The sequence below is a fragment of the Grammomys surdaster genome, unplaced genomic scaffold (assembly GCF_004785775.1).
Source record: "Grammomys surdaster isolate TR1022 unplaced genomic scaffold, NIH_TR_1.0 125565, whole genome shotgun sequence".
NCBI classification, from domain to species: Eukaryota; Metazoa; Chordata; class Mammalia; order Rodentia; family Muridae; genus Grammomys; species Grammomys surdaster.
In genome coordinates, this window is record NW_021620412.1 from 446,879 (window position 1) to 472,657 (window position 25,779).

At 50.5% G+C, this 25,779-nt stretch overlaps 2 protein-coding genes across 6 annotated transcripts in view; one reads left to right on the forward strand and one right to left on the reverse strand.

Annotated features, from left to right (window-relative positions):
* Window positions 1-10,139, reverse strand: Sgsh (N-sulfoglucosamine sulfohydrolase). 3 transcript variants are annotated; one of them, XM_028786726.1, is made up of 10 exons: window positions 10,019-10,139; window positions 8,902-9,013; window positions 7,593-7,675; window positions 7,113-7,273; window positions 5,535-5,640; window positions 5,045-5,195; window positions 4,436-4,592; window positions 3,971-4,052; window positions 2,271-2,474; window positions 1-1,533 (listed from the first exon to the last, which is right to left on the reverse strand). In XM_028786726.1, the coding sequence occupies exons 1-10, from the start codon at window positions 10,104-10,106 to the stop codon at window positions 974-976; spliced, it is 1,704 nt and encodes a 567-aa protein (XP_028642559.1). In that variant the 5' UTR covers window positions 10,107-10,139; the 3' UTR covers window positions 1-973. The 3 variants fall into 3 exon arrangements, with proteins under 3 accessions (XP_028642559.1, XP_028642560.1, XP_028642561.1); XM_028786727.1 differs by lacking the exons at window positions 7,593-7,675; window positions 8,902-9,013; XM_028786728.1 differs by lacking the exons at window positions 7,593-7,675; window positions 10,019-10,139 and having other exon boundaries at window positions 8,902-9,012.
* Slc26a11 (solute carrier family 26 member 11) overlaps window positions 10,092-25,779 on the forward strand; it is a 24,845-nt gene continuing 9,157 nt past the window's right edge. The window contains exons 1-9 of one of the 3 annotated variants that reach the window (XM_028786724.1): window positions 10,092-10,261; window positions 11,252-11,621; window positions 12,591-12,783; window positions 13,640-13,725; window positions 15,672-15,751; window positions 16,852-16,994; window positions 22,985-23,160; window positions 23,533-23,605; window positions 25,242-25,292. In XM_028786724.1, the coding sequence (XP_028642557.1) occupies window positions 11,379-11,621; window positions 12,591-12,783; window positions 13,640-13,725; window positions 15,672-15,751; window positions 16,852-16,994; window positions 22,985-23,160; window positions 23,533-23,605; window positions 25,242-25,292 (1,045 nt within the window). In that variant the 5' untranslated portion in view covers window positions 10,092-10,261; window positions 11,252-11,378. Of the gene's footprint in view, window positions 10,262-11,147; window positions 11,622-12,590; window positions 12,784-13,639; window positions 13,726-15,671; window positions 15,752-16,851; window positions 16,995-22,984; window positions 23,161-23,532; window positions 23,606-25,241; window positions 25,293-25,779 lie in introns of those variants that run through there. The other 2 variants (XM_028786725.1, XM_028786723.1) reach the window with 2 other exon arrangements.

Genomic DNA, 25,779 nt, shown 5'->3' on the forward strand with positions numbered 1-25,779 from the left:
TCGCTCTCAAACTGACATTACTTCCTGGTCCTTCTCTGGGTGCATCATGCCACACTTGGGTGAAGCCCCCACCTAGCCATAAACGGAGTCATTTTGAGAGGGTGTTTGTGTCTCGGTGCCTAAGATCCAGTGTGCTACTATAAAGTTCTGTGAACGATTATACTGCTGTAAAAAGGTTTTCTGATGCTAAGGCCCATGACACTCATTCCCTCCCAAGACAGAGTTGATAGAGGGGCAGAGGGGTCAGTCCCTCTCTTTCTAGATTTCTAGGCTGTGCTCTGTCCCTTGGCAAGTGAAGGCAGGGAAAAGCTAGAACCAGGTCAGGTGCTTGGTGTCTCTCAGAGAGAATGAAAGGAGACGGGGGGGAAAGGGGGGAAACTGTCACACCCTGTCCTCCTTAGTCACCCTCAGAAAGGACAAGCTGAGCCCAGACAGACCACAGGATCAAACTCACCCCTCGGAGAACCAGCATGAAACCTGCCTAAGCTTGTACCTCCCGGGAGTAGGCATGGAGGCAGAAGCAAGCTCAAGGCCCACTGAGCGCTCGCTCCAGGCCAAGGTTGGTTGAAGTCGTCAGTGCGGTCTGCCAGTTGCCCATGTGGCAACCAGAAGCCTGGCCTCCTCTTAGGGTGAAGGGCTTGAAAACATCCCGGGTTCCCGAAACCAGAGGGCTTCAAGCCCCAGACCCTGCTTCTCCACCTGCTCATCTCCAAACTCACCTATCAAAGCTTGGAGTTCTGCCATGCCCAAGCTCCCCTACAACTCCTGAGCCAGGACAGGCAGACATGAGGACAGCAGTGTCCTTGGTATGGCAGCAACTAGAGAGTGTTTGAGTGTCATCTACAGGAGCAGGAGTGACATCCCCTGGTAGAGGGGACCTCCTCGGATGGGTGTAGAGGGTGTGGCTGCTGGCACTGGCTCCATTGCTCCCTCTCTTCATGTCCAGGTGGGCTGGCCAGTGCCCCAGGGACTGTCAGAGCTCATTGTGAAGAGGTCGGCACTGAGGCGTGAGCTTTTCCTCCAGGACCCCATCAGGGGCGCACACCCAGGGGTCGTGTGTGTCCCACTGCCACTTGACGAGCCGAGACTTCAGCATCTCCAGCACTTGAGCGAAGTCTGGGTTGGCGGCCAGGTTCCGAGTCTCTTGGGGGTCCTGGCTGACATCATAGAGTTCCCAGCGTTCCCGGTAGTAGTAATGGCGGAGATCCTTGTACCAGCCCGTGGGCTGGCCTGCCCTAGTGCGGTTCAGGAGGTCCTGGAAGGTCGGGGAGACGTAGAAATCTTGGTCGATGGGGAACGGCATCTTGAAGCCGAGGTTGTGGATGAGGCGGAAGTTCTGGTGGTACACGGAGCGCATGGGGTAGGACATGGTGACCTCGTGGTGGCTCTGGCTGCTGAAGACAGTGGCCCAAAGGGGCTCCGCCTCCAGCGCAGGCAGGAGGGATTGGCCTGTGAGCTGGATCTTCTTTGAGCCAAAGATGGCATAGCTGGGGTACGGAATGGAGAACCAGTCCAGGATGGTGGGGGTGAGGTCTGGAAAGGAACAGCCTATTAGCAGGGGTTCCTGGGGGACACGCAGCCCTTTGGGAGGGCTGGATCTGAGTCTCTCTGGAAATCCCATGGGCACCCATAGGATCAGATGACTTCTGGCCTGTAAGGCTGAAAACAGTGTAACCAGAGGCCCTGGCTTACTGATATCTAGGGACCTTCTAAAGTCCTGTGGACCAGAGGAACCCTGGGTAGGGAGGGCTCATCCAGCCAGTCTGGGTTGGTCACAAGGTTCCCTCACTCATGGGTTAAGGCCACGTGGAGATGTGGGTCCTGAGCTAGAGGGAGCCTATCTTGTAATCACTGAGAAGAACATGGGGGCTCTTTCCAAGCAAGTGGGCTGGGCACAGAAAGTTTCTGCCTGGGCTGGTTTAACTCTATCCTCTGTTTCTCACACCTGTGGGCATGCTTGTTCATTTGTGGTATGGGGCTAGGTAACCAGGCTCTCAGAGCTGAGTCCTGAGAGGCTCTGGATCCTGAGAAAAAGGGAAATGGTTCTCAAGTAGGTAACTCACAGCCCATTGGTACCACCTGGGACCCCACTAGACACTCTGGGGGTCGTGACTCCCCATATCTCCCAGGTGACTCTGATTCTCACTATGTAATAGAGGAGGCCATCTTATCCCTACCTAGGTTGGGGAGCACTCCAGAACCTAACCCATGGCAGTCCCGCTGGACTTCACTTCTCCCTTCCCATGAGACAGACAAACAGACAGACAAACCTAGAAGGCTCACGTAGGCGTCGCTGACCTGGCCCCAGCGTTTTGGGTGCTCTGGGGATGACACCAACAAAGGCTCGGCTGTACCAGGCCAGTACAGGTTGGTCCTGCCACTGGGGAAGGGGATCCCATTGTCGGATGTGAAGATGATGAGGGTATCATTCAGCACACCGGCACCTCGAAGCTCCTGGAGCACCAGTCCTACCCCTGAGGATGGGGAGGAGGGAGAAGGCTCAGAGGCACATGTGTCTACTCACCCTTGGGTTCTACTACTTTCTGGTCCTCAAACACCCCTTCAGTCTTTCCTGCAAGCCCAGCCTCTAGCTCAAAGCACACAGTTCCTGTACTTGAGCAGGTCACATGGCTTCCAGGGACCTCTCATCCCTTAGAACTGCTGCCATACGAGGCAGCTGCTACTGCCCCACGCTGGCTTCTGTTTTAGAATCTTGTGTCTGTCCCATGGAGCAAAGAGAGACGGCTTGGGTAGGAGTCTGAGATGGGACACTGGTATTGGGATGCTCCTAGTAGCAGGAAAATTAGGAATTCAGGGACAGCCTGGGCTACCAAGTGAATTCCAGGCTAACCTGGTCTATAACAAGATCCTGTCTCAAAAAGTCAAAATAAGTTTTCATTTAGAAGAGACGGCACCAGGCAGACAGACCAGCAGTTAAAGTGCTTGTCACGCAAGAGTCAGGATCACAGTCTGGATCCCAGAAACCCACATAATTGCCAGGTGGGTGAGAGAGCTAGCCTGGGATTCCAGCCATGGAAGGCAGAAATGGGATGCCAGAGTCAGGTGTCTCCCAGACAGCAACATCAACTCTGGGTTTGACTGACAGACTCTCGGTAAGTGAGCTAAAAAAGAGACAGGGTGACTTCCAACATCCGCCTCAGGCCCCACATGTACACACACATTTGTAAACTCATATACCTGTAAGAACATGCACACACACATTTGTACACCCATACACATGTGAAGGCATGCACACACATTTCTACAATCATACACATGTGAAGGCATGCACATACACATTTATACACCCAGGCACATACACACATGAAAATCAGAGACAATTTTTAATTAATAAAAAGAAAAGCTGGATCTGGAAAGACGGCTTAGTGAGTAAGAGCACTGGCTGCCCTTCCAGAAGACTCAGGTTTGATTCCTAGCGCCCCCATGGTGGCTCACGACCATCTGTAATGTCATTCCAGGTGATCTACTGTCCTCTCTGTGGGTACTGTATGTGTCATGCACTTACATACATGTAGGCAACGCACCCACACAAATAAAATACGTATGAAGGAGAAGAAGGAGGAGAAGGAGAAGAAACAGACAGAGAGAAAGAGACAGAGGCAGGCAGATCTCTGTGAGTATGAGGCTAGCCTGGTCTACAGAATGAGTTCCAGGACAGCCAGGGCTATACAGAGAAACTCTATCTCAAATAATAATAATAACAATAATAGTAACAAAATAAATTTAAAAATTAAAAAAAAAACAGAGCTATAGACAAAAGGGTCTAGACACAGCTAAGCAGCAACATGAAGGGATACTGAGGCCCAAGCCCCAGACACTAGGCCTTACTCCTTCAACACTACTCTGGCTAACACTATGTTGCTTCCGGGACTCCACTTATGTCAAGTCCAGCTTAGCTAAAGGTCCCTGGCCTGTGACGAGAGAGACAGCCTTGGTCACTGGGACTCACCTTGGTCCATCCGCCCGATGGTGGTGTATTGAGCGGCTAGGTCAGCTCGGGCTGCTGGTGTGTCTGGGACAAAGTAGGGCACCTGAGGATGAAGGTAGGGCAAAATATCTCAGAGCGGTGATGGGGGGTGAGATAGAGAGATGAGGGGTATGGATGACATGGGCCATTTCTGACTGGATAGGAGGCAGTCCAGTGGGCACACACACACACACACACACACACACCTGTGAACAGACTAGTCAAAACAGCTTTTCTCTGTGCACATTCAGTGCTTCATCTCCAGGGTTCAGGGCTCTCTCTCTGCAGCCCGCACACACGGGAACCTGGAGCCCACTAAGTCAAGTCTCCTCAGACACATTGTCTGAGACACATAGGCAGGGCTGCAAGCTCTAAGGGGGGGCAGGGCCCCGCGTCTAGAGGAGGTTGGGTTGCATGCCTTGGAAGCATTGTAAGTGTCCCTCCTACCTTCACATCCTGAGGGTCGTAGATCTGGGGTGTCCAGTCTGGAATGCGCCCCATGCCAGTCTCCCCATTCCCGAACTTCTCACAGAAGGTTCCATACTGGGGCTGGGAGTGGCCACAGCGGTGGGGGTCATGGAAGGCCACGTAGAGGAAGAAGGGCCTGAATGTGGGGGAGGGGATCAATGTGGGGGTCAAAGCCAGGCTACTGTCTTGACCGTGAGAGCCTCAGTTCTTTTTTTTTGGGGGGGGGGTTGAGACAGGGTTTCTCTGTGTAGCCCTGGCTGTCCTGGAACTCACTCTGTAGACCAGGCTGGTCTCGAACTCAGAAATCCGCCTGCCTCTGCCTCCCAAGTGCTGGGATTAAAGGCATGTGCCACCACTGCCCATCGAGAGCCTCAATTCTTAGATAAGCACACTTCGTCATGGATTACGCCTACCAGCATCCTGTCTCCCTCACTGCCTCAGTTTCCCCCTTCACCCTCTTCTTCTGACTATGTAGAATGTTTTCCTCTGCCCCTGCCACAGCCAACTGAGGACCCTGGATGACCACCTAAGTCTACTGTTGAGAGGTCTGGCTGCCCCAGAGAGCTAACAGGGCAGAGCCCTCCTTACCTGTCATCCTGAGTCTGCAGAAATTTCCGGACCAGTTGCTTAATCCTAGTGATGTTCCGCCCCACCTGCATCACAGAGTTGTTCTCCTCTGTGAACGCAAAGTCGAAGGGATACACCGTCTCCGGACCCACGTGCTTCTTCCCAATGATGCCTGAGGGCAGACAAGAGGTCTGTCTGTCCGGAGTCCACTCTGTCCCCTTATCCTGCCCAAGCGTGACCGCTGTGCATGGGCAGCCTGGAGACTGGCCTGGCCCTTGGGATGAGTGCTCAGGAGGACCACATGAGCTGAGGGTGACTCAGAGCCCTGGACCTTCCTTTTTAAGAGGCTAGGGAGGATCACAAAGTGGCCTTGAACCTGCATCCTGTCCTCATGACCACACCTCTCCTGTGTGCACGCTGGTCTGGCTGAGCAGCAGGTCAGTGACTCGGACCTCCAGCTTTGGTTGGGAGAGGGACCACACACCTGTGCTGCACCCTGTCCACCGCTCACCTGTGCGCACGCTGGCCTGGCTGAGCAGCAGCGGTAGGCTCTGTACCTTGTCGAAAGAGTTGAAGTGATGTACATCCTGGTGCAGTCCATACATGCCATTTTGATGCTGTAGATGAAGATACCCATGCCGTGAGGCTGGGCTCCCACACCCCACAGCTCATCCCTGGACCCTTGTGGATGCTGGTCTAGAGGAACTCCACCCTGTTCTCCCTCCTGTGACAGGGGATACCAGCCAGAGGAGGAAAGGAACCAAGGAGGATGTACCCAGCTGCACAGTGAGCTTGAGGCTAACCTGGTCCTATGCCCTGTCTGGATAAAGGCTGTGCAAGACAGCTCATGTGGAAAAGCATTCAGCCAGAGGGTGACCCGAGTCTCATCCCTGAGACCCACGTGGTATGAGGAGAGTACCAGTTCCCACAAGCTGTCTCTGACCTCCAGAGACTCGCTGTGATAGGCATGGTGTCCTACCTCACCTGCTCACAATATAAATTTTAAAATGTAAAACACGATACAGGGTCTCTATATGTAGCCCTGGCTGTCCTGGAACTCACTCTGTAGACCAGGCTGGCTGTGAACTCAGAGATCTACCTCCCTCTGCCTCCCAAGTGCTGGGATTAAGGGCGTTTATAACAGAGATCTTGAAAAAGGAGGTTAAGGGCTGGAGAGATAGCCCAGTGGTTAAGAGCACTGACTGCTCTTCCAGAGGTCCTGAGTTCAATTCCCAGCAACCACATGGTGGCTCACAACCATCTGTAATGGGGTCTGATGCCCTCTTCTGGTGTGTCTGAAGAGAGCAATGGTGTACTCACTCATATACATAAAATAAATAAATAAATAAATAAATAAATAAATCTTTAAAAAAAAAAAGAAGAAGATTTAGTAAATTCTGACATGGGCCTCAGAGATGCTAAGCTCAGTGTCACAGCCTGTCACAAAAGCTGAACAGCAGTGATTCCACCTTCAAGGGAGCCCCAGGGTCATCAGATTCACAGACAACAGAGCAGGGTCCGCCAGGAATTGGGGTGGTGGTGGTGGTATGTGATGAAGACAGGGTTTCAGTTAAAGCAAGTTCTAGAGGCGGATGGAGGGACGGCTGGAGTCATGTGAGTGTTCCTCACACCACTGACTATGCACTGGAAAACTGTTGAGATGGCAAATGTTATGTTTTATGTACTTTACCATAGCAACAGAAAAGGGAAGTGCCTGACCCCACGGAGGTTCTGGCGCAGGGCTGGCAGGACATGTGCAGGCACTGTGCTGAGCCCCTTCTCCAGAAAGCCATGCTTGACCAATGCCCACAATGACCTTCAAGTGACACCTCACTGTGCCCATGTCTCAGATGAGGACACTAAGGCACTGAGAGGTATATACTCACTCATGACTGCAGAACAGCAGAGCCAGCTGAGCTGAGGGAGGGAGGCAGAGCCCTGGCTGCACCTGAGACCTCTGGGCAGTACCTGCCCCTAAGGATGCAAAGGAAACCGGGCAGCATTTCCCAGGAGAGAGGGGGCTTCCCTGTGGGCCCTAGAGTCACCACCTATCCACTCCTCCCTCCTCTATCCCACTAGCCACTCTCACCTGGGGCAGGCCGGTGAGGAGGCTGGCACGGCTCGGGGAACAGCTGCTGACAGACGTGAAGGCATTACGGAAGATAAGACTGTGGCGGGCCAGGGCATCCAGGTGAGGGGTGTCGATGGCGGTGTTGTTGTATACACCACTCTCAAAGCCTCCGTCATCAGCTGAGGAAGACAGAGCAGAAGGTGTGTCGGCTGGGGTCAGGAGGGAGCCAGGGTACCGCTACAAAGGCTGGCCCTGTGACACTGAGGAGTTGGAGAGACACTCCCAGAAGGCAGAACACCTGAGGGGTTGTGATGCCAGGCACAATGATATGAGTCTGTGAGCAAGCAGGGAACAGACAGGTAGGCAAGATCCCTGGGTGGATGTGTTAGCGGGGAGAGAAGACACCATGGTTTGCAGGGGACCCAACGCAGGAAGCAGGAAACTCAGGTGGGAATGTTAACAGGTAGGCTAGTGCGGGAAGCACACACCCCAACAGACCTGGTGTCCATGCAGGTGAGTCAGTAGAAGGTGGCTGGATGTAATCCCTGCAGGCTGCTGGGCTTCCCCGGGCTCTCCAGACTCTACCTCATAAGGTGACAGCCAGCCAGGAGAGATACGCCCAGGACACAGCTGAGGGGTGTGTGTGTGTGTGTGTACAACACACCTCTGCCTCTCTCAGAGTCAGCCTTACAGATTGTCTATTTCTGACCCTTGACCCTACAGGAGGCACCAGAAGTGCAGAGAGAGGACATGCAGCACCCACAGCCATGCAGGGGACCCCAGAATTAGCTGGTGGGAACCCAGGAGCAACATGTCACCCAGCTACCTCAGAGGCAATGCAGACCCTGAAGAAAGGTGGATGCCCAGTCTCCAGTCTGGCCACCATCCTCCACCCAACTGGACCACCTGGGCAAGAACCAATGACAGCTGAGCACACGGGAGGACAGATGGGCAGACAGACAGGAGAACAGACAGGAGGACAGGCAGGAGGACAGACAGGAGGACAGACAGGAGGACAGGCAGGAGGATAGGTGGGAGGACAGGAAGGAAGACAGATGGGAGGACAGGCAGGGGAACAGGTAGGAGGACAGACAGGAGAACAGATGGAAGGATCAGCAGGAGGACAGCGGGGAGGACAGGCAGAACACATGGAAGGACAGCCAGAAGGACCAGCAGGAGGACAGACGGGAGGACAGGCAGGAGGACAAGGGGGGCAGATGGGAGGACAGGTGGGCAGACAGGCGGGAGTACAGACGGAAGGACAGGAGGGCCAGATGGGAGGACAGGCAGGAGGACAGATGGGAGGACAGACAGGAGGTCAGACAGGGGAACAAATAGGAAGACAAACAAGACAGCCAGGAGGACAATGAGGAGGACAGACAGGATAAATGGGAAGACAGATGGGAGGACAGGAGGACAGATGGGAGGACAGATGAAAGAACAGACAGGAGGACAAACGGGAAGACAGATAGGACAGATAGAAGGACAGAAGGGAGGACAGGCAGGAGGACAGAAAGGAGGACAGGTGGGAGGACAGACAGAAGGACAGGGAGGTGGACAGATGGGAGGAAAGACAGGAGGACAGGCAGGAGCACAGCAGGGAAGACAGGGAGGAGGACAGACAAGAGGACAGCTGGGAGGACAGCTGGGAGGACCAGCGGGAGGACAGGTGGGAGCAGTTGTGTTACGTGTGCCTTCTGCTGCCGGCCAGGAAGCCATGCTGTTTCTGCACACATAAGTCTTGGCTCTAGCCTCTGACTTTGGTTCAGACTGAATTGAGTCCTTCCAAAATCCCTGCTGTTATTACCTGAATCCACAGTCTTCAACGGTTAAGTGAGGGTGTGGTCCAATCCGACAGGGAATTTCCCTGTCACATTTGGAGACGAGACAGGTGCCATCAACAGTCCAGGAAGGCCTCCCTGGAGGCAGATGGAGGAGCTGTCTCTCTGAAACCAGTCTCTCCTTATAATGTAATTGAAAAAAAAAAAAAAACTGGCCTGTAGTGTTGTGCGTATGTGTGTGTGTGTGTGTGCGCGTGTGTGTGAATCTTTATTTTCTGCTTTCTGGGTATTTTGCCTGCATGTATGCACACAACAGTTATAGATCATTGTGAGCTGCCACCTGGGTTCTGGGTATTGAACCTGTGTCCTCTGGAAGGGCAGCCAGTCCTCCTAACCACTGAGCCACCTCTCCAGCCTCAAGCCTGTCAGGTTTTTGTTGTGATGGCTGTCCAAACTGAGACAGGACTGAAGTTACAGAGCCACACAGACTGGGCTCCGGGGATTCCAGCACCAATCCTATCCGGGGGATGTGCTTCCTGGACCGATCTTCACTACTGTCCTCAGGGAGATTGCACTGTTTATGTTACAATTAACCAGCTGGCCTGCCCAGACACCACAAAGTTTATCAGAAAAAGTGGGTCTGGCTCAGGGCCAGACCTCAGAAGGCCTGGGCTGTCACAAGCCAGGCACTGATCACCCAAACAGGAAGTCTCATGAAAGCAGGAGGAACTTGGTGGTTTCTAAGAGGGGCTAGGGACTTTGCGTGGGCAATGGAGTACGGTACTTTTGGGCCAGGAGGTGAAAGAGCTGATCTGGACATCCTGCAAAAACTCGGGGACTCAGGCGCCATTCTCTTTTCTGGGACCTTCTCAGAGGTCTGTGAACCCCTCAGCTCTGCAAAGCCGTCGAGCTTGAGTAGCTGGGGCCCACGGGGTCTCCCTGGCAGCTCTGACTACAGATGTGGGAGTGCTGAGCCAGACTGGGGAGGGCCAGACGCTTTTAGAGTCACGAGGAAGAGACCCACAACAGGAGGCTCGGCAAGGAACTGGCGCGCAGGGGTCGGCACGGGCCAGTGGCGGGGAAGAGCCGAGTGGCCGCATCAGAGTAGCAGCAGGTGGCCGTGCCAGGGACGGCGGCACTCACCAACTATCAGCAGCACGTTGCGCGAGTGCGCGCCGCAGGGTCCCAGGACCAACAGCACTATGCAGCAGGCCAGTCCCGGGCGGTGCATGGCGGCGCCGATCAGGGTAAGCGGTTCCGGCTCGGCCCCTCTCCACGGTCACGTGCACGGCAGGCCCCGCCCATGTCCTGCCCACTCTGTCCCTGAGATTCCTGCGGACTCAGCTCCGGCCACTTAGGAAGACCCCGCGCCTCAGCGTCCGGTGGGTGAGTCTGGGTCCGTGTAATGGAGAGAGGAATTGCGTGGCCTCGTGGGCTGGGGTCACCAGCAGCTGTGGACGCGGAGCCAGCGCTGGGTCCCCGGGTGAGCTCTACTCCGGGGAACCTCGCTACCTCGCGACCCACTGGAGTCCGGGCCGCCCTCAGCCTTACTCCAGGTTCTAAGACTTGGTTGTGTTCCCCACTGAGACCTCAGCCCCCGCCTCCCACCCCCGATCCCGGGATCTCGCGCTAGCGGCAGCGTGGGGGTGGGGAGGAGTGGATTTTGCCCAGAGTGACACTTAAAGGGATGGGGCGTGTGGACCAGTAATGGGGAGTCAGCAATGGGCTAGGACGTGTGTGTGTGTGTGTGTGTGTGTGTGTGTGTGTATGTATGTGTGCGCGCGCCAGGGTCTTAGCGGATGCTACGCACCTAGAATTAGTTTGGGAGCTTTAGTTGATCTTAGTTTTAGTTGGAAAACAAACTAGAATCTTCAGGGCCCACCCTTGGGCTATGAATGCCACAAGTGGGTGCTGGGTAAATCTTGACTTCAAGGATGTGAGACACTCCCGCCCCTGTTACCCCAACTGCAGTCCTGAGTGGTGGGTGGAGCCCTTCTTCCTCTGTGGCCCTCCGTGGTGGTGAGGTGAACACTTGTAAATCTTAGCACCTCGGAGCCTCCTGGCCGCCCACCCACACACTCTGCGGTCCTGCGGAAGCCTGAGTCTGCAGGACCAGCTTCTCTCTGAGTTGGGATAGTCAGGTTCCCTGGGGCGGGGATAAAAGAAAGGTTCTTCAGAGGTGAAAATTTAGTCTTTAGGCATCCCATGAAGAACTAGTATGTGAGGTTTTGTTGGTGGGGTTGATGATGAAGAAACATCAAAGCTTGGGGTCCCTCTGGGGTTCAGGGGCTGTGGCCCAGAGCTGGGAAAGAGAGAGGCCTCCCTGAATCCTCCGTCCAGGTCCATGTGCATATTTTTGCTGGCTTCCTTTTCCAGATCATCAAGGTTTGGTAAACTTAGCCACCTGGTGCAACTTCCCTTCCACAAAAAGCAGGCTCTGCTCCTGACCCCCTTGGGAAGATAATGCCACCCTCTTCCAAACTCAGCCCCTGATCACCGTTCCATGTCACCCATGCCCAGCTCTGTGAAAGGTCTGGGTCAGGCCAGATCCCCCAGCCTGGACATGGCACCAGACACGTGCTGCTGTTCTGGTGCGGTCCTGAGGAGGAGGCTACCCGTCCTGGCCTGGCTGCCTAACTACTCTCTGCAGTGGCTGAGGCTGGACTTCATCGCTGGCCTCTCCGTGGGACTCACCGTCATCCCCCAGGGCCTGGCCTATGCAGAAGTGGCAGGACTCCCACCCCAGGTGAAGTGGTTGACCTCTCTGCTAGCTGTCCTCTCCACAGCCTGATCCCTCCCTATTCCTCAGTGTCTGTCCACAGGATGAAACACCGACCATGGAATCCAACACTTCTTTGTGTCCAACCCAGACGGCCCCTTGGTATCTAATCTCTTAACATGTGACTTATTTTCGGTACCAAGCTGGTCCTAAATTTTCCAGCTGGGGACTAAATCATGCCTCATGGTGGCCTTAACAACAACAAGGCACTGGTGGCTTGTCCATAGAGATCCCAGCACTTGGGAAGCTGAGACAGGAGGATTGAGAGTTCAAGGCCAGCCTATCACAGGGTTACATATTGAGACTCAATCACAAGACAACATTTTTTTTTTTAGATTTATGTATTTATTTTATTTATGAGTACGCTGTCGCTGTCTTTGGACACACCAGAATAGGGCATCCAATCTCATTACGGATGGTTGTGAGCCACCATGTGGTTGCTGGGATTTGAACTCAGGACCTCTGGAAGAGCAGTCAGTGCTCTTAACCGCTGAGCCATCTCTCCAGCCCCAAGACAACAGATTTTACAAGATTGCTTAGGGCTAGAAACATGGCTCTGTAGTTTATTTGCTGCTCTTGCATAGGACCTGGGTTCAGTTCCCGACACTCAGATGGGGCAGCTCATAACAAGCTGTTGTAACTCCAGCTACAGAGGATCTAACATGGCCTCTGAGGTCACCCCCACTCACGTGGTACACATACATAAGTGCAGGCAGAGTACTCAGGCACATAAAATGTAAAAAATAAACATGTCCTCAGACTCACAAATATAAACACACAGACCTCTGAGCTTCCAGCAGACAGCCCCCGCCTTCCTTTGGTAGTTAATGGAAGGACAGAGGTGCATCTCTAGTGCGCTGGGGTTGACAGCACACACAAGAATATATAGTGACCAGCCTGGGCCTCCTTATGTTCACTGACATCTTTCCCCAACAGTATGGTCTCTACTCTGCCTTCATGGGATGCTTCGTGTATTTCTTCCTTGGCACCTCCCGGGATGTGACGCTGGGCCCCACGGCTATCATGTCTCTCCTGGTGTCCTTCTACACCTTCCGTGAGCCTGCCTACGCCGTGCTGCTTGCCTTCTTGTCTGGGTGTATCCAGCTGGCCATGGGACTCCTGCATTTGGGTAGGACTCTGTCTTCCTGCTGTGGGGAGTGGCTTCAGGCTGCTTCTCTTGGGGTTCCAGGTCCTCCTGGGGTGCTTTTCTGTGCATCTCTATATACAGGGGTGGGGCAGCCTCCATCTTGACTGTATTCTGCACAGGGGCCAGAAGTGTTGGAGCTCCAGAGCCTAGACCTTCCCTACCTTCCAAAAATGCCTAGGATGTGGGGTTGGAAAAATGGTGTTTCGGTCAGGGTTTTCCCACTGTGAACAGACACCATGACCAAGGCAAGTCTTATAAAAGACATTTTAATTGGGGCTGGCTTGCAGGTTCAGAGGCTCAGTCCATTATCATCATCCAGGCAGGGATGGTGCAGGAGGAGCTGAGAGTTCTACGTCTTTATCTGAAGGCTGCTAATGGAAGCATGACTTCCAGGCAGCTAGGGTGAGGGTTTTAATGCCCAAGCCTACAGTGACACACCTACTCTAACAAGGCCACACCTCCAAATAGTGCCACTCTCTGGGCTAGACATACTCAAACCACTACAGATGGCGCCTAGTTAAGAGCATGTACACTTCCACAGAGGACCTGGGTTCACTGTAGCGGGCAACTCAGAACCAATGGTAGCTCTACGTTCACGGAATCTGGCATCCTCTCCTGGTCCCTGTTCACACCTGCACATACATGGTGCACATAAACGCACACAGGCACACACACCAGATACACAACATAAACTTTTGAAAAATAAACTTTAGAAAAAAATGTCCTGAGCAGCATGCCAGCCATCAGTCCTTAGCTGCAGGCGGTGCCCAGCCCATGGCTACACGCTTCTCCTGAAGCCGAGTGGCTTAACTGTCTCACTTCTTTCTCTTGCCTACAGGGTTCCTGCTGGACTTCATCTCCTTCCCTGTCATTAAAGGCTTCACCTCTGCTGCCAGCATCACAATTGGCTTTGGACAGATCAAGGTAGGCACGGTGTCCCCTGGATTCTGCCCCTGTGGCTGCTGCTGTCATGCCTGGGACTAAGACCAAAACCAGTCATGCTGGATGGGGCCTGCAGCCATCTGTTCACTGTGGACCAAGAAGCACATTCCTAAGTGTCTTTGTTAGGGTTCTACATCTTCATCTGAAGGCTGCTAGTGGAAGACTGGTTTCCAGGCAGCTAGGATGAGGGTCTTAAAGCCCACACCCACAGTGACACACCTACTCCAACAAGGCCACACCTTCTAATAGTGCCACTTCCTGGGTCTAGCATATACAAACCATCACACTAAAGGAGGTGTTGATTAACAGTCAGGTTTCACAAAGGTCAGTCTGGAGCTGGCCTCTGTACCCTGCCTGGCTTTATTGTGTCTGTACCCCGGTGTTTGTGCATTTCTGTCTTACCTTTACGACCAGCTCCTTGGGAGACTTGTGATTGGCAGCCGACTGCCAGGCCCCAGCAGTAAGTCATGTAAGATCTGACCTCCATGAATGGCTTTGCTGTTGTGGTTTCTCCTACTCTTTACTATTTTTTAAGCACACCAGGTTTTTTTTTTTTTTTTTTAAAGCAGTTTGTAAGATATCTTCAAAAAGTGCTCAAACTCACGGTCTTCAGTTACCCAAGGGTAGAATTTACTTTCCCCACTGGCAGCCCTCAAGGATGGGACTGTGGTATAAAGTGTCCGTGTGCCAGCATATGAGAGTGGAACCGAACTCTGTCCTGTACTTGGCGGCTTGGGCCCCTCGTGGCACACTCAGGGCCACACCCCTGGCTCGTGATGCTGTGTCACCTTCGCACATCTCCACGAGATGGGCTGCTCCTCCTCTCTGTGAGGGCTGAGAATTGTAGGATAGGAGTGTGGGTATGTAGATGCGGAGGCTGGCGTTTTCTTTCTTTCTCTTTTTCTTTTCTTTTTTTTCTACCCTGATTTCGAGGCTCCAGGTCACACTTTCATGTGTCTAACTCCCAACACACACCAGACGCCTAGATGACAAGCTTGTTGTCGTATCTGCTTTAAAGCAAGCAAACAACATAGCAAGGTGTGGTGTGTGTGAGGAGTCACGTGCACATGTCGGGGTGTGCCAGTGTCTTTTGTGGGAGGCCCTGTCTTTATTTGGGAAACAACATAATTCAGTTGGAGTACATAATAGAGTCCATTTTTATTTTTCCCTTCCCTTGTGGGAATTGAATGATCTCTTGTGGGACCGTAATGCCAATAGGTGGATCCTTCTCTGTACCCTGTTTTGCAATCTTAGCTGCCCACCTGGTTTTAGAAAATGTGATTAGGGGCTGGAGAGAGGGCTCGGCAGTTAAGAGCACAGAATGCTCTTCCAGAAGTCCTTAGTTCAACTCCCAGCAACCACACGGTGGTTTACAACCATATGTAATGAGATCCGATGCCCTCTTCTGGTGTGTCTGAAGACAGTGACAATGTACTCATATAAAAGAAAGAAAGGAAGAAAGGAAGGAAGGAAGGAAGGAAGGAAGGAAGGAAGAAAGAAAACAAAAAAAAGAAAGAAAAAAACATTAACAAAAAAAGATTGGATCGTGGCCTGCAACCATCTGACATGGCCAGGACAGGAGTCCCCTGAGACCCAGAATACATCTCTGCTTGCTTGCCCAGAGTTCCACACCTCAGTATTTGCAACAGTGTTAGGCTAGCACAGGGTGTCACCCATCTCCCCACCCCCAGAACAAAACTGGTTATTGGAGCCCTGAGACAGCATGTCCCTGGGGATTGGGGGTCCAACATGGGACTCCAGGGGCTCTCCTGATGGAGAGAGAGAAAGAGAGAGAGAGAGAGAGAGAGAGAGAGAGAGAGAGAGAGAGAGAGAGAGAGGCAGACAGGCAGATAGACACACACAGGGGAAAATGTGTGAGGAGCTGGCCTCCAGTGGGTTGTCGTCTGATGGTTCCTCTGTTTGAACAGAACCTGCTGGGATTGCAGAACATCCCCCGTCAATTCTTCCTCCAGGTGTACCACACCTTCCTCCACATCGGAGAAACCAGGTACCTGTGTCTTTTGTCCTTCCTTCCAGACCCCCTTGCTACCCCCACCTTCATCCCCATCCAGGTGACATTTGTTCTTTTTCACATGGGCCCTTGGGAACACAACGGTTCCATCACTGTGCAGCAAGTTAAGACTCGCAGACACCCAGGCCAGGCCAGACCAAGAGTCAGCAACATTGTAGCAAAGACGTGGGCAGTGTGAACACTGTGTAACCCTGGAGCGGGTTAGTCAAGAAAGGCCAGACAATGTCTTGCTCCCAAAGTTCTTAGTAAGGATGAGACCACAGACACCGCACCAAGAGCTGATGCAGGGTACAGGGGCAGCGGGCAGTGGGCAATGGACAGAGGGCAGGGCGGGCGAGCCATGGAAAGAGCTGGGGAACCCCTAGGGGTCTTTCCTCTGAAGAGGTAAATACCCACCACATCAGTCCAGTGGAAACCAGGATGAATGGCCTATTCCTCATGCCCAAAATTACTTGGAGAGACACCCAAGCTCAGGGCAGTCTGCTGGGCTCCCCAGGGCCTGAAGCCAGAGGCAGGGTGCTTCCTGTCTGCCCTGATGGAGGCAGGGGAGTGAGACTGGATATTCTCAGTTCTAACGGGTAATGAAGTGGGCAGGGTGTCACTAACTATGTAATCCCAAAGCCTCCAAACCTCTTGGGAACAGACTAAGCATCCATAGGCTAGAGAACTCGTGGCTGAAAAAATGGGGCCAATAATCCAGTTACCATGGTGACAAGGGGCCTCTCACCTCCCAGCCTTCACAGGGGTGTGTCCTTCAGAGGCCAGAGCAGTTCTGAAATAGAGGTTATTCAGAAGGTAGAGAGTGGACAGGGAGAGACACTTGCAGCAAAAGTTACCCCTGAGAGTTATACTCTTGTCTGCGATTCTGACTCTTGAGATGCTGAGGCAGGAGGATTACAAGTTCAAGGACTGCTTGAGCTGTATAGAGAAACCCTGGCTCAGTAAAAGGAAAGAGCATTCATAAACTGAGTCCATGCTGACTGCCTGCCTCCTTACCCTCCACTCCCTCCCGCACCCCCTTCCCTCTTGGTCCCTCACCCCTCTTCTGCACCACACCCCCGTACCCACATCTGCAGGGTGGGTGACGCCGTTCTAGGACTGGCCTGCATGGCACTGCTGCTCGTGCTGAAGTTCATGCGAGAACACATGCCTCCACCCCATCCTGAAATGCCCCTTGGTGTGAAGGTCAGCCGTGGACTGGTGTGGACTGTCACAACAGGTGAGGGGACCTGCTGGCAGAGCAGCCAGTTCCACAGTGGTCGTAGGCACTTCCCACCCATGCTGAGCTGAAGACATGGGGCTGCAGGTAGTTTTCAGGCCTTGATGGTGATTAAGGATCATGGTTGTCAGTGCTGGGGGTGGGGGGGAGGAAACGCTGTTGCACTGTTGCTGCCACCTGGTGGACAGAGACTAGAAATGTGCCGACCCCACTGTGGGATGAGTGCCTCTTTAGAGTCAGTAGCTCAAAATAGCAGCAGAAGAAATCAAGTCCCACTGAGACCAACCAGCTCTTGTTTTTCTTTTCTTTTGTTTTATTTAAAGGATAAGCATTACTCTTTTGGGGGGTGGTTTTGTTTTTTGTTTTGTTTGTTTTTTGTTTTTTTGAGACAGGGTTTCTCTGTGTAGCCCTGGCTGTCCTGGAACTCACTCTGTAGACCAGGCTGGCCTCGATCTCAGAAATCCACCTGCCTCTGCCTCCCAAGTGCTGGGATTAAAGGCATGCGCCACCACTGCCTGGCTGATCATTACTTTTAAAAACATATTTAAACTTTTATGTATATGAGTGTTTTGCCTGCATGTATGTGTACCGTGTTCATGCAATGCCCACGGAGACCAGAAGAGGGTGTCGTATCTCCCAGAACTGGAGCCATAGATAGCTATTAGGGGCCGCATTGGTGTTGAGAGTTGAATCTGGGTCCTCTGGAAGAGCAACTAGTTCTCTTAACCTTTGAGCCATCTCTCCAGGCCTCTTTTAAGATATTTTAATTTGTTCTTTGGCATTTTCATATATTTATACAATGTATCTTGATCACATTCTCTCTCCCTTCTCTCCTCCCTCTCCTCATGACTTCCTCCATGTCCCCTCCCATGTTCACATATTATTTTAAGCAACTCACTGAGTCTAATTAGTGCTGTATGCATTCCACAGTGCTGTAGGACTCTGCTAGAGCAGACCACTGGGAAGCCCCCTCCCTTCCCCAGCAGCTGTCAGCTCATAGGGGTGGTTCCTCATGAGCCCTTCCCATCTGTGATGGAATATTGACTGGTTTGATCCCAGAGTTTGAGGCCAGTCTGGTCTACAGAGTGAGTTCCAGGATACCCAGGGCTACACAGAGAAACCCTGACTCAACAAATTCATTCAAATTTCATTTATTGAGACTTGTGAGCCTTCCAGTCTGTAATGTGGCCGTTGCCCTCACAGTCAGCATGTGTGGAGATCAGTGGACAACTTGCAGGGTCCCAGAGATCAACCTCTGGTCTTCAGACTTAATGGCAAGTGCCTTTACCCACTGAGCCATCTCTACAGCCCTAGGCCACTGTATTCTTGTCAGTTTCTTTTCTGTTTTTTTAATTGTTGAGACAGGAATGTGGATCTTTGGCTGCGGTTTATTTTCCTATCTAGAAGTTGTCTGAGATGTCTATTGCTAGGGACAAGAACGTGTAAAATGGGTTCTCTGTTTCTTTCTTGAAATTATCTCCGCTCCACTGTGTCTCTGTAAGGTGAGATTTTTTGTGGACATCGGATAAATGCGGTTTGTTTTTAAGCCCTGTTGTAGAAATTTGTAATCCCAATCCGGAGTTTCTATCCTGCCTTTGACCATTTAGTTCCTGGATAAAAGATGCATGCAACCTTTATTACTTACAATAAGCCTTAAATAGCACAAGACCTGGGCAGATATCTACCCTCTATGCTGTTAGAATCTATTTTCCCATCCATAACCCTGAGTTATTACTATGTTTCATCTGGGCTGCTCTTAGCTCCAGTCAGCCAGCCCTCGAGGCCATGTTTTCTTGACTCCTAACCCATGGCATCTCTCTCCTCCTCCTCCACCTTCTCCTCTCTCTCGTGGTTCTCCTCAAAGCCCCTAGGCCCAGGAACCCTAAAGCCCACCTATGCCTCTTCTGTTCAGCTATTGGTTGTCCAAATCTTTATTCACTAGTCAGAAATAACTTTGGGGCAAGGTCACACAGAGTCACTTGGGTCTGTGTTCAGGCTGTCTCCTCTCTGGGGCAACCAGGTCTTGAGGAACCAATATTAGCATTAGAATACAAGCAGCATCAGGCCAACCCATACATTTTCCCATTTTTGTCCAATTAAAAAGGCTCTTTCTCTTATAGTAACACACAGTACATAGTAGGAAGTATTTTGAAACAATTATAAAAATTATTAAGCCATGCGGTGGTGGCGCACGCCTTTAATCCCAGCACTTGGGAGGCAGAGACAGGTGGATTTCTGAGTTCGAGAGTTCGAGGCTAGCCTGGTCTACAGAGTGAGTTCCAGGACAGCCAGGACTACACAGAGAAACCCTGTCTCGAAAAACCAAACCAAAAAAAAAAATTATTAAGTATGAATTACATTTAAAGGTCCAGTCTGCTTGTATTTTGTAACTTAGATGAGGTATTTTACCATCTGTCATATCTTGGTGAATTAGAATATTATAACTTTTTAAAAAAATCTTAATCTGTATTACCATCCTAAAAACATCTTTTTAAATCCTAAACAACTTATGTTTAATTGTGAGACTATGACTATTTACTCTTCAATTCCGTCAGAGATTTGAGAAGGAATAAATATTATTTATTTAAGTATGCAGGAAGCAGATGGACCCAGCTTCCAAAAATCATAGAAATGACAGATAGCTTACCACCTGGACAGTCCCCAACATTCCTCTTAACGTTGGAGCGTCTGCCTTCAGCCTTCTGTTCCAGAACATCTGACAGACTTTCAGTGAAGCAGGAATTTTGAAGGACTAGCTTACTCTGTCTTGGCGAAGCTTAGCAGGCAGCTATCCTGCATCCATTTGTTGTTTTTGGACAGCATTTTGTCTGAAGATAAAGTTAGAGCATTTCTTGCCCAGTAGCTAGCTTGCCACATTGAAGCAACTCCACATGGAGGTACTGATGCTCATCGCCTTCCTTGAAGTGGAAGGAGGGTACTGTCAGGAGCAGGACTGTCTTATAGTCAACAGATCTTTTAATAATGAAATGATTTTAAATGCCATATTCTGTCTGTCTCATGCTTTTGAAGACCATCTGTTTATTAATCACATATCTGAACAAGGTGATGTTGCCTGTCTCCAGCTACCTATCATCTGTACAACCTAGGGTTTATATTTCTGTGATAACAGACTATGAGTTTGATTGGCTGACTGTCAACTTGCGTTACTTAATCATCCTAAATAGTTTGTAATAGCAGCTATTAAAAGGACTGGGATTAAACCTTGTCTTGTTTTTGTTTGTTTGTTTGTTTGTTTTGGGTTTTTTTTTTTGAGACAGGGTTTCTCTATATAGCCCTGGCTGTCCTGGAACTCACTCTATAGACCAGGCTGGCCTCGATCTCAGAAATCCACCTGCCTCTGCCTCCCAAGTGTTGGGATTAAAGGCATGCGCTACCACTGCCCGGCTAAACCTTGTATTTTAAATGAGTTGCCTATGCACAATGCTTATCAAAGAATAACAAAATCAATCCTAAATTTTGTATTACTATACAAAGATTCATACCAATGAAAACACTAAACCTGCTGGGCAGTGGTGGTGCACGCCTTTAATCCCAGCACTTGGGAGGCAGAGGCAGGCGTATTTCTGAGTTTGAGAGTTCGAGGCTAGCCTGGTCTACAGAGTGAGTTCCAGGACAGCCAGGGCTACACAGAAAAACCCTGTCACGAAAAACCAAACCAAAAAAAAAAAAAAGAAAGAAAGAAAGAAAAAAGAAAACCCTAAACCTGTGTCAATATATAAAATTCTGTACCAGCATAAGAAAATATAACTTCAATTCTGCATCAAGATATGAAGCTCTCTGCCATTGTAAGATTATGGCTCTAAAATGCTTTTAAGAGTAGATTTAACAACCCATCCCTATTTGTCTAACTTCTTATACTATTACTGTACCCTATGGCAGTCCCTGCCTTGTTCGGGTTGAAATTTATGCCACTTACATCTCTAGCATCCATGGGTGTGGCCTCTGCTGCTTTGTACTGTGAGTCTCCATGATTTGTCTTTTTCGTGTTCTCTCCTCCTTTGTCTTGGATTGAGCACTTTATCACTCCCTGTTACCTTTATTGGCCGGTTAGTGCCGTCTCCTGTGTGTTTGCCCACGGTTGTGCTTCATGGTTTGTGATGGTCTATATATGCTTGGTCCAGGGAGTGGCACTATTAGGAGGTATGGCCTTGTTGGAGTAGGTGTGTCACTGTGGGCATGGGCTTTAAGAACCTCATCCTAGCTGCCTGGAAGCCAGTCTTCTAGCAGCCTTCAGATGAAGGTGTAGAACTCTCAGCTCTTCCTGCACCATGTCTGCCTGGACACTGCCATGCTCCCACCTTGATGATAATGGACTGAACCTCTGAACCCGTAAGACAGCCCCAATTAAATGTTGTCTTTATAAGAGTTGCTTTGGTCATGGCGTCTGTTCACAGCAGTAAACCCTGACTAAGACACGGGTCTTTAGGGTTTGAGGATCCTGTGCCTTGTTTTCTCACAGCGTCACGGGTGACGTGGTAACTTCACTCAGTTCGATGTCGATGTCCCTGTGACCGTACATTTTCCCTGTGTGTACTGTGAATCCCTGTGTGTAAAGATGATGGGGGCTCTTCTCCTTTAGACCTGCGTCTGCTTTTAAGGAGCCCTGCACATTAAGGAGAAAGTCACTGATACCTGGCCGCTGTTTCTGGTCCTCTTCACTCTTGTGAGCGAATCTTGCTTTCTGTGTGGTGGCGCCTCCCTCTGCTCAGAGGCTTCACTGACATCGTCCTGTGGTGCAGGCTTACTGGTCAGTTCTTTCTACTTTTTATATCTGAATTGGTTTTTATTTTGTCTTCACATTTCAAAGACAGTTTACTGCGTATAGAATGGGTATAGAAATCGACTTTTTTTTTCTTTCTTGATGCTTTAAAAGTTCTGTCTGCATTGCTGTCTGTCTGTCTTGTCTTCTGGCCTTCTGCATTGCACCAATGGGAGTGTGCTTCTGTCATCTTCGTTTGACCCTTTTCTCCACTGCTTTTGAAATAGCCCCTCACTGTCATTTAGTTCTCACTGTGTAACTGCAGCATATCACACAGCACAGGCTGGTCTGGTATTGGCTGTGTAGTCTAAACAAGCCTCAAACTCACAATCCTTCTGCCTCCACATCCTCGCTTTTCTCTGTCACCTCTGTTGTGTGCTTCACAGGGCCACGTGTTCATCCCTGCTCATGGCCACATTTATTCATGCTTCCGAGTATGCAGTTGGGGGATTGTCCCCTGGCTGTGACATCCAGTGACTCAGTAGTTACCTTACCCTCCTTGTTAAGATCGGTCTCAGGGCTGGAGAGATGGCTCAGTGGTAAAGAACACTCGCTCCTCCTGCAGAGTTCTGTGTTTAATCACCAGAATTCACACAGTTCAGAACTGTCTGTAGCTTCGGTTCTGGGGGATCTTCTGACCTCAGGCTCCAGGCACCTACATGGAACATAAACACACATACACGGAACATACATACACATGAAATATACACACATACACGATACATACACACACATTTATAGAACACACATACATGGAACATACACACATGCATGGAACACACACATATACATGAAACATACACATATATGGAACACACATACATGGAACACACACATATATGGAACACACATACATGATACATACACACATGATACATACACATATGCATGGAACATATACACATACATGATACACACACGCATGGAACATACATACATGCATTGAATATATACACACATGCATGGAACATACACACATAGAACACACATATGCATAGAACATACACACATACATAGAACATACACACATACATGATACATACACACACACACGGAACACATACATACATGATACATACACACATACATGGAACATACACACACATGCGGCCAGAACACTCATATACATAAAATAAATCTAAAATAAATCAAATAAGTTTTCAAAATAAAAACAGACTGGGCTCACCAATCTCTTCCCCTTCTGTCCCAGCTCGCAACGCCCTGGTGGTCTCCTTTGCGGCCCTGATTGCTTATGCCTTCGAGGTGACAGGATCTCATCCGTTCATTCTCACTGGAAAGATTGCTGAGGGGCTCCCTCCTGCGCGGATCCCACCCTTCTCAGTGACCACAGACAACAAGACCATCTCATTCTCTGAGATGGTGCAGGTGAGCAGATGCAGAGCCTGTAGCATGGTTGAAGCTGAGGTGACCCCTGGGCCCAGCCCTTAAGAAGGGGTGTCTCAGGAAAGTGAAGAGACCAAATAGGACACAACCTCAGGATATCTCTTTGTCTTTCTGCCTCAAGCCCCTTCATTCTTTGGACACCGGGAAAGGATACATTAGCCGGGTTCCTCTTAGCACCTCTCTCTTTTCATGATGAGGTGGCATTTCCTCTCCAGTATAAATTCACACTCCTGTAGCTGGAGCAGTGTTCGCCTCCATTACCTGTCAAGAAGGCCCATCCTACTGTGGCAGGTCCCTGCTTGTCAAGAGCCTTCCTGAGCACAGAGGCATGGCTCAGTGACCTTCTCCTCTCAGGACATGGGGGCTGGACTGGCTGTGGTGCCTCTGATGGGCCTCCTGGAGAGCATTGCCGTGGCCAAATCCTTCGGTGAGATCCCTGTAACTCCCCGCCCACCCCTCGCACCCCTCCTACCAGCTCACCACCTCCTGGTTTGTTTGCCTATTTTTAAAATCAGAACTTTAACACAAGTAATGCATGTTCGTGTTTTAAAATGAGTAGGGACTGAGGGAACAATGGACATCTGTGACCTAAAATATGGAAGGCATCATGGGCAGAAAGAGGGCCAGGATAGCCCAGCCACTCACAGACTACAGTCTGTGCAAGGGCACAACCCTCCTAGTCCAGAGTCCAGACAGGACGTTTGGTGCACTGTATACAGGGCTCTGGAGTGAGGAGCCCCACTGACCTTCACTGTGTGGGTGCACAAGCCCCTACTATGGAGCCCTCGCTGGTTTCTGCTCCTACCATGTGGTGCCAAGCATGGTGTTTGATGAATTGGAATGAGATGGACTTAAGGACCATCTCCTTCCCCTGCACGGCCTCTTACAGCATGCACTGGCCGCCTCGTTGAGAATAATGATATGTCAAACCAGGAAGCAGTGAGCTGTGTTACAGTTGTTTTTAGGATAATTTGTTGAATTGAAAAAAAATTTAAGATTTATTGTATTTTTTAAGTGTGTGTGTATGTGTGCTCGCGTGAGTGTATATGTGTGTGTGAGAGCATGTGTGTGCATGCATCTGTGTGAATGTGCATGGATGTGTGCATGTTTGTGTACGTGTGTGTACGTGTGTGTGTGTGTGTGTGTGTGTGTGTGTGTGTACATGAGTTCAGAGGCCAGAAGAAGGAATCAGATCCCATGGAACTGGAGTTGCTTTATTTATTTGTTTGTTTAGTACCAGGCCACACCATGTAGCCTTGACTGGTGTGGAATTGACTGCTAGATCAGGCTGGCCTTGAACTCACAGAGATCTGTCTGTCTGTCTGGGATTTAAATGAGCCACCATATCCAGCTGAAAAGTTTTAGTTAATCAGGAGTAATGATTGGACTTTAAACTTCAACCTTAGTACTTGGCTCATAAAATTCCTAAAAATTTGACTCATTGTTTTCTCCCTCTGGTTCAGTTTGTATCCGAGTCTTGGTCTTGCCTTTCTAAGGCAGGCTCTTAAATCCCTCACCTGACCCAAGTCCTCAGTTCTTACAGCTCTGCATTACCAGTGTCTGGGTGTCTGTCTCTGTTCTGATCTGTAAATGCAACATGTCATCTGTGGGTACAGGCTGATGCTGAGGCTAAACTCCAGATAACAGGCTTGGGTGGGGCTCGGTAGTGCAGCATGTGGCTGATGTGTAGGGTTCAGGCTCCACCCCCAGCAACACACAGCATCACCAGCGGAAATAATATGTGGTTTCAAAGCTCCATAGGTTTCCTGCCTGGTCCTGGTTGCTCCTGGAATAAATTTCTTCTCCAACATTCCAGAACTCTGTCCCTTACCCAACTCAGACACCAATATTTATTTGCTGGGCATGGTTTCCTACCAATTTTACCCCAGCACTCAGAGGTAGAGGCAGACAGTTCTTGGTGAGTTCAAGGCTAGCCTGAATACTTGCTCCTGCTTTTGGGTCTGTTGACATTTCCTAGTGTAAACTTGTCCCCTCAGCTTGGACCCACACATAACTTGTTCTTGCACATCAGTGACAGCGTCTCCACTGTCTTTTCTCTTTAGCTTCTCAGAATAACTACCGAATTGACGCCAACCAGGAACTGCTGGCCATCGGTAAGACCCATTCTGTTCCCAGTGCCTGTGTGCCTGTCTGATGGCACCAAGTATGATGTTTGTGTGTGTGTGTGGTAGGGGAGCCTTTGAGATATCAGGTTAGACTTGTTCCCCTGTGTCCAGTCAGCTCCATGGAGGGTGCAGCCAGGTGGAGTTCAGGCGAGTCTCCTGGATGCCTTTTGCTGGATGAACATGGGATAAGGGGGCCCAGGATGTTACCTCCATCTTTTCCCAGTAGAACCTCCTTCCAGGCAAGGACACATGGGTCAGTGAGAACTCAGGGGGGGCCACTGGGGTTTGTGTCTAGTTTAGCTGCACTTTCTTTTGTCCCTACAAACTAACTTACACATCGGTGTGTTTTGAAAGAACACTAAAAATCTTTTTGTCTTAAAGAATTTTCTTTTTAATGTGTGGCTGTGTGTGTGTGTGCGTGCACGCACACTTGAGACGTACAATGCAGGTCAGAAGGCACGGGTTTCTGTGGAAC

Excerpts from the sequence above, each read along its gene's own strand:
- Sgsh (XM_028786726.1), bottom strand. The coding sequence starts at position 10,106 with ATGCACCGCCCGGGACTGGCCTGCTGCATAGTGCTGTTGGTCCTGGGA. Across the intron at positions 4,593-5,044 it reads CTGCAGACTCAGGATGACAG|GCCCTTCTTCCTCTACGTGG; the intron begins GTAAGGAGGGCT and ends CCCCACATTCAG. Across the intron at positions 4,053-4,435 it reads ACGACCCTCAGGATGTGAAG|GTGCCCTACTTTGTCCCAGA; the intron begins GTAGGAGGGACA and ends CTTCATCCTCAG.